We start from the raw sequence: 8,211 nt of genomic DNA, 5'->3' as shown, positions 1-8,211 counted from the left end.
ATCTCGCCGGCTGTACAAACATCTCGCCGCCCGACGAAGTCGCTTCATCTCGCCGGTCTTCCCCGTCGCTCCATCTCGCCGGTCTTCCCCGTYGCTCCATCTCGCCGGCTGTACCTTCATCTCCTTCCCGACGAAGTCCCTTCATCTCGCCGGTCTTCCCCGTCGCTCCATCTCGCTGGCTGTACCTTCATCTCCTTCCCGACGAAGTCGCTTCATCTCGCCGGCATCTCCTTCATCTCGACGGCTGTACCTTCATCTCCTTCTCGACGATTTGCTGTGTATGATTTGCCCTAACTCGACTGTTTGATTCGATTTGTTGTTCGATTTTATGTGTATGATTTGCTGTAATGCTTGAATCGATTTAGGGTTTTGATTCGATTTAGGGTTGTAATGCTTGATTCGATTTAGGGTTTTGATTCGATTTAGGGTTGTAATGCTTGATTCGATTTAGGGTTTTGATTCGATTTAGGGTTGTAATGCTTGAATCGATTTAGGGTTTGAATCGATTTATGGATCTGTTTGCTGTTTCTATCGATTAGGGTTTGTATCGATTTATGGATCTGGTTGTAATGCTTGGTAATCTGCATCATTAGCAATTCAAATTAGGGTTTTGGTCGAAATTTGTCACTGTAAAATTGATTGAAGTTGAAGTTTTTAGGGTTTAGAATCTGATGGTAGATTAATTTGATCATGGTGGTTAGAATTCTAGGATTGACTCAATAGGGGTAAATTGGTCATTTTAACCAGTTCTGTCCAGTCCTATCATGTCTTACCAAACGCTGAATAGCTGTCCTGTCCTGTCATGTCCCGTCCTGTCCTGTCTGCGTACCAAACGCACCCTAAATAAGCTCAAAAAGATCAAGATATTTTTTCATTTTTCTTTTGCAGTTTGACAGTTACTGAATGGTTAAGTGGTCAGTATGATTAAAAGACTCTCATGATATAGTGTAAAATAAAATATAAGTGTCCGATAATTGTTTACAATAAAACTAGGGCACTGAATGGTTAAAAGATGTCCAAAATACAAAATCATTCAGAGGGTTTTATAGCTATAAAGTGACAGATTTTTTTTGCCAAACAATATTCACCTATTAACGATTAAGAGATTGTCTCTTAATAGAACTATTAAGAGGTAAATAAACAATCCTTTAAGGTGTAATAAGCTACAACTTTGACTTGTTTTTTATATCCTGACGTATGTTCTTGCGACCCTGCAAGTTGAGCAGCTTAATTTATTTTTGCAGTTGACCCACTTTTTATCTAGATGTGCAAAAAATGTCAGAAACCACATATAAAAGTGTCTGCAATGTTGACTCAGAGGGTGTTTGTTTATCTCTTAATAGTTTCATTAAGAGGAAACCTCTGAATCGTTAAGAGGTAAATCTTGTTTGGCAAAAAAAATATGTCTCTTAATGGTTCTAAAACTCTCTGAATGATTTTGTATCCTGAATCTCCCTTAACCATCAAGAGCCCTAATTTCATTGTACACAATTACCAAAAAATTATATTTCATTTTACACTATATCATGAGAGTCTTTTAGTCATTCTAACCATTTAATCTTTCTGCACCAAATTATTCAACAATTGTCAAACAGCCCATTAAGGGTTTCTTGACTATTTTGTGAATTTTATCTTTTTGGAGGTGCCTAAACAGTAAAACAAATCCCCTGTATGGTTTGTTTATGATAATAACCCTGAAAATTTGACCCCAGGATAATATAATAAAGTTAATGTGAAATGTATTAAAAACGTAATAAAGTTTGTCCTAATTATATTTTATATCTATATTGACGAGTAGGGGGTGGGTTCAGGTGAGACCAGACTATTTTCCTGAGACCCGTGAGATCATTTTTTTACATTTGAAACTTCACAACAAAACGCTGTGAATGTAAAAAAAATACCGAACCTTCACATCGGTTTGCTTATAAAAAATATGTCAACAACTAGATTCTTGCATTTCATTGTATAATAATAAACATAAAAAAAGATGTTCACTTTATGAAATCTAATGTTTTTAATGATGGTGATAGCAGCTTGGCTTGAGGAATCTAGTTAATCAATCATATCCGCGATGACGCGTGATAATGGACGAGGGAATCTACGAGTCACTACTCGGTTCGCAACGTATATCGTTTTATCCATAACGTGAAAGACAGTTGAGAAAACATACGAGAGCTTTGGAATTATGAAATGACCATGGAAGACATAAGTGTCACCAAGAGACAATAATATTGTCTGGAGGGTTGTGGCAGGGTGCCTCCACCACATGTTCAGTTGAGGACTAGGCACACAGATATCTCAACAATGTATCTGATTTGTAATACTATACACATAATCGTGTTTCCCACTCTAACCGTTATGACGTTGCGAAAGACTATTAAGCATGAGTGGCGGCTCCTGGGAGTAAAATCAACGGGTGGGCAAGGCGGGTTTGGCACTTGCTTCACAAGACAATTAGTATTATACCATATGAGCTCATGGGCAACACAACGATGTTGTGTTTGGCACTCTGGAAGGTAAGGAACTAGTTGGGTTGGAATGAGAGCAGATACAAGCGAATGCAGTAGCATGGGACACTGACTATGATTTTACCCAACGAACAATTGCTGAAGGCCGAAAACCATTGATCTATCAATCCTTCTTAACCAAGGCAGATTCACGTTATGTCATATGCCACATAACCAAGACAGAGGATTCAAACTTATTTTTGTAGACCTTTGAGTAACAAAAAATTAGCCCATATCTAACCCTAAATTTCAAAGAGTACATGAATGATGAACCAAGAACCAACCGAAATGAAATAAACTGAACCAAGAGGACCAATGTTAGAATTTGGTCATAGTTGAGGGACTAAAAGTGTAAGTTCTATAAACACCAATATAAAGTGTGTTGGGCTTCCGTACTCTCAGAATTAGTTTTCCGGTAAGATTTTGCAACCCTCGCCGATTCACCGGACCGACTGTCGAATTCACCCTGCAGGCCAAAGTTCTTTCGAAAAATGAGGTAAAATCGTTATGTGGCTTAACTTTCTTTTTGGTTTTAGTGCAATATCAGTCGTATGTTTTTATCGATCGTTAGAAGATGTGCTATTTTTTCTTCGACTAAGTTAGAATTGTTGATGAAATCCTCGTAGATTATTGTACAGAGATATCATCCTTTTTTGCTTTTTTTGAAACGATCGCAATGATGCGAAGATCATACATTAGATGGTTCTTGTTTATAGTTTGTTCGTTTGAATGAAAATTGAGATTAGGTTATGGATTTTGTGAAATTTTGAAAAAGTAGTTGCAGAAATAGAAAAGTGGGGTGTTAGTTTTGTAGCTAACCTGTAGTCGAACTGTCGAACTTTGAATGTGAAATTACTCAAGTTTGAGCATGAATTTAACAGATATCTGTTGCACTGCTTTTAAATGCCTTCCTAGAACTAGTTGAAATGCAGCTTTCTTTTGAAGCCTAGGGAGCGCAAGGGCCTAACTGTTAGTAGCTTAATGAGCTTAACGGGACTCGCAACATGGGTTCGCCACTGCGTTAACCCCTATGGCTCCACTCTAAGGCTTGGCTTGCATTGTAATGCTTTATGGTGTGTTATGGCACGTTACGACGCATTATTTTGTAAGGTGTGGGGTTACTTTAATATATAATTTGTGATAAATGATAATGATGTACAAGGCTTAGGACTTAAATAAACATAAAAAGAAAAATTAAAAACTAAAACCTTAAATAGGTAAATAATTACTCCCATTGAACGTACACGAAAAGTCGAACACAATTCTTTGAAAATTGAAAAAAGTAGTGAGTAGAGATTCAAGAGATTGAATCGCGATTTTACACACTTGATATCATTTTTTATAAGCTCTGTATATTTGGTGTAAATTGTTCTTCTTTCTTTTTTAGTTTTATTACTTTATATGAATTAAATTTGTTCTAAAGTATTATTCAAAACACTAACACATACAAGTGTAGGCGGGTGAGTATATGTGTATATATATGCTGCCTTAGGGCACACCTTAAAAAACGTCGTGGCCTTGCCGTAACTCGTAAGGCTTGAGGCTTGACCTCGCTGCCACACCACGCCCCACGTCATTTAGAACCTTCCTGGAATCCACCAAATGAAAATGTCAAATGACCATAAAAAACCGGACCTTAGACTTGAATGACAAATATAGCCTACAGGGCATTCCAATCTTTTTGGAGACCTTGTTACACGATTACCAAGACTATAGATCGACTGGACGAGTAAAGAATAGACAAAATATAAATGTTCATACTATGTATTAAGCCTATTTCCATCTGTTTTATATCTTGACAAGTTCTCCATTGAAAACTTATGTATCAAATGGTTCCGATCATTAGAGTTTTGTTGATTGTTTGTGTTTAATTTTAAATTTATGCAACTGTGCAGAAGCCATCCAGAGATTCTTTGGGCTCAACGCGCAGATAAAGTTTACCTGACCATAGATCTAACTCACGCAAAAGACATTGCGGTTAAATGCGAACCCCATGGATCGTTTAACTTTTCTGCCGTTGGGGCTAACGATGAGACCTTTGACTTCAGTTTGGAACTTTATGGGACTATACTACCCGAGGTGAGCACTAAGCTTTTTGATTTATCGAGTGTGCCTTTCTATTTGTTATCGTTTATCGCATCTTAAGGTCAAATCTAGTTTTTTTGTACCCTCAAGATTCACTATGTTCTTTTATAAATATAATACCATGACGTTTTAGCTGTATTATTTGTTACCGAGGTCAAACATTCTCCACATGAATTCATACTAAATTTAAGGCTAAGAGTTGGTCTGTTTGACCTCAAAAGTCAAACGATACCTCTTTTCTCTTCTAATATCTAAGCATCTTTGATTCTATGCTCTGAATTATGCATGCTGTAAATGCTTGATCTTGAGGCTGTAATTTATTTTATTTCCCATCTCTCTCTGAAACAGGGCTGCAAAACCCAAATGGGGTTGAGGAATATACTATGCACCGTTCAGAAAGAGGAGAAAAGTTGGTGGAAACGACTCTTGAAATCCAACGAGAAACCTGCTCCATATATAAAGGTCGACTGGAATAGATGGTGTGACGAGGACGAAGAATTAGCTAACAGTAAGTTCACTAACCATGACATCGAATTATCTTTCTTTTCTTCTTCCATGAGGTTGAATCGGGGAAGCAACCTTTCTGCAAAAATGCAAATGCAATAAACCTTGAGGTCTGCTTAACCGGCACATAAATGTTAGATCTTGCAGACCCATTTTTTGCGGTGGTACCATTTGAACGCAAGGTGAAAGCTATAGAAAAATTTCACAAAATTATAACAGATCTGTTGGTTGGTTCATTGCATTTGGAAGGACGGGTCATGGGTTCAATTCCTCTGACAGCCAATTCTTTTAAAATAAAAATTAGAAAACAAAAGCCATAGAACCCAAAATTAAGAGCTGAAAAAACATAAAATTTGCCAAAAGCGGGATTTGAATCCGCATCCTTTCAAGCAAGATACTTTAATCTAGCACCTTAGACTAACTCAACTGTTACAACCTTCTGTCATAAGTCAAGTCTTAAAAAATATAGGGACACTCAATGAAACATTACAGTTGCCCCCTTGAGATATAATTTATTTTCCAATACAACGGAACCATAAAATGGTGGGGCGAGCCACTGCATGCTCCCACATAGGTCCACCCTTTTCGTGGGGCTCCGCCCAATTTGAGTTTCTTCAGGGCCGCTTTATTGGCCGTTTACTCAAATACTTACCCGGTAAGTGCTTACCAGTAGGAGTCAACACTGTAATATATTTTACCATATAAGATTATAGTATATTAAAAACGGTATCGTATACAACAATTTACCCGGTAAACGCTTACCCGGGTAAGAGTCCTCGCCATCACTTATCGGGTAAGACTCTCTATACTTATCATCGCTCTTACCGGGTAAGATTTTCAGCTCTTGCCATGTGCATCAAGTGAGGAAAGTTACCCGATCAACACTTACCGGGTAAGTGTTTAGTAAACGGCCCCTTAGTCTGGAGATTTTACTGCCCATGAGATCAGTCAAGGTACGTGTAAGCTGGCCCAGACACTCACGGTTACCACGACCCCCCTTTTGATGAGTTATATATCTGCAAAAGATTTTGACCCTTAATAGTTTAATAAAATCAATGATCCATGTATATGTTGGTTATGAGTTTTTATTTATTGAAATTCTTGTTCCTTGTATACGGTTTTGCAGGTGTTGATAATGATGACTTGAAGGTAAGATCATCTTCCTTGCCAATGTTTAACCCCCCCCCCCCCCCCCCCAATTTTAAAAAGAAAAAAGTCAACATCTGATATTTTCTTTTTCAAATCTAAAGTCAACGCAACAATCTTGAAAAAAGTTTTATTTCACATTGTCCCATCAACTCAAAAGTTGTATGGTTTAACCAAAACAGTCATTTTCTAATCTTGTAACAGTTTTCATTTACTTTTATATATAGGGTAGCCCCATTTAGAAACCCAAGAAACATCTATTTTGTATAGTATTTATGATGAAAAACGTTATAAAATTCATGATAAATAATATTCATTATTATTTAAGGTTGTTTTTCATGAATACTACATAAAATAGGTGGTTTCGGGGTTCTCAATATATTTAAGGTTCTTAAATGAACCTCCAGGGGCAGGGGCAGGGGCAGGGGCAGGGGCGGATCCAGATCCAGGAGGATTTTTCTGTGGTTGCACCGTAGCACACAACCAAACAAAATTGTAGCAGCTTTAGGACCTTAGAACAAAACTACACTATATCTGAATTTTTTTTGTGGTTGCATGGATATCCACTGGAACCCCCTAAATCCACCCCTGTGAACCTCCCTTTCTCTCTCTCTCTCTCTCTCTCTCTCTATATATATATATATATATACACACACACACAGGGGTTTGGGTTCCGGTGACTATGAAATTACGTTGATACTTCCACATATTATGGGTAAAGTAATTTATTATATTCTTAAAAATTCATTAAATTTATAGTGAGAAAGGTAAGAAGGGATCTCCATTAATCAATCCTTATTGAATCTCAACATTAATGAGATGCACCAGATCAATTCCGGTGACATCCCTTCCCATGGGGGTGGGGGTGAGATCCCTTCCCATGCACCGGATCAATTCCATGGAGTGGGGATGAGATTAAAAGTGATAAAGGGTCCAACTCCTTTCTTACGCTTCTCACCTTAACTTCCATTCTTACACGATCCTTCGTCTACACACACATATATAAATAACCCGACTTGAGTGTGTAATAATTCCTTTCCACGACTGCAGTATACTAGTGATGATGAAGGGAGCAGTGGGGACGACGGAATGTTATGTAAGTTCTGAGATTTTATAGTTTTTGTTAGCACTTGTTGATATTTTTAAGAACTAATTGACCAAAGGAAACAAGTAGACAAGTTCTCTTACAGCAATTCCTTTGGCAGATCTTCCAGACTTGGAAAAGGTGAGAGGAAACTAGAGAACAGATCTACAAAAAACCAAGTTGATATCAGATTACTGCTGTTGACTTTGACTTGACTAGAAGGTGGTGGAGCTGTAACTTGGTCATTTGGATCTTTTGTAATGTCACCACCGGCAGCCTACTTCAAAACACTATATCATATCATCCTTGTGCTTTTTGATATTTTGGGTTTTCCATTAGCTAATATATATATATATATATATATATATATATATATATATATATATATATATCTTCTAACACTATAATATATAGAGAGAGGGGGAATCAAACGAGAATGCTGATTAATTAAGAGAATACGAAAGTGGTCATATCACGTGCAAAATCACATGTGTTTTACATTAACGGTCAAAAAAGGTGTGTGGTCGACTTTGGCCATGTCTTCAGGTCGTGGGGCAAAGTCGCGTGAATCACATGTGATTCGATCGTTTTTTATTCTTTTTAATAGGCACCATTCTTGTTTGAACTCGACTCTCTCTCCCCCCCCCCCTCTCTCTATATAGAGAGAGATTGAGGCTTAGAAAGAACCCCTCAGAAAATAAAAAACTGAGGAACATCCTAGTTGTCGTTATGACTTCAACAGATACCGGCCGATAGCCCAATCTCTTGGTCTCAAAACTAATTGTCTATCTAGTAGCCACTCTTTGCCCTAATGAGTTAAATGAAATGAAAGTCAATTTTGATCCTATATCACAACATCATGACTCGTCAATGAAGCCGACATGG

At 37.6% G+C, this 8,211-nt stretch overlaps 1 protein-coding gene across 1 annotated transcript; it reads left to right on the top strand.

Moving 5' to 3' along the window:
* Nucleotides 1–2,908: 2,908 nt before the first annotated feature.
* Nucleotides 2,909–7,626, top strand: LOC112519587 (uncharacterized protein At3g03773). Its single transcript, XM_025127785.1, has 6 exons — nucleotides 2,909–3,003; nucleotides 4,403–4,586; nucleotides 4,941–5,100; nucleotides 6,223–6,245; nucleotides 7,293–7,338; nucleotides 7,448–7,626. Exons 1-6 carry the CDS (start codon nucleotides 2,999–3,001, stop codon nucleotides 7,480–7,482), a joined length of 453 nt encoding a protein of 150 aa, XP_024983553.1. The 5' UTR covers nucleotides 2,909–2,998; the 3' UTR covers nucleotides 7,483–7,626.
* Nucleotides 7,627–8,211: the final 585 nt, after the last annotated feature.

This window comes from Cynara cardunculus (genome assembly GCF_001531365.2).
Source record: "Cynara cardunculus var. scolymus isolate 2C chromosome LG 10, CcrdV1, whole genome shotgun sequence".
In the NCBI taxonomy this organism is placed as follows: domain Eukaryota; kingdom Viridiplantae; phylum Streptophyta; class Magnoliopsida; order Asterales; family Asteraceae; genus Cynara; species Cynara cardunculus.
The sequence above is the reverse complement of the archived record's forward strand: the minus strand, read 5'-3'. Positions and strand labels throughout refer to the sequence as shown.

Coding starts and splice junctions, on each gene's coding strand:
- LOC112519587 (XM_025127785.1), top strand. Junction 5,101..6,222: donor GGACGAAGAATTAGCTAACA/GTAAGTTCACTA, acceptor ACGGTTTTGCAG/GTGTTGATAATGATGACTTG. Junction 6,246..7,292: donor TTGATAATGATGACTTGAAG/GTAAGATCATCT, acceptor CCACGACTGCAG/TATACTAGTGATGATGAAGG.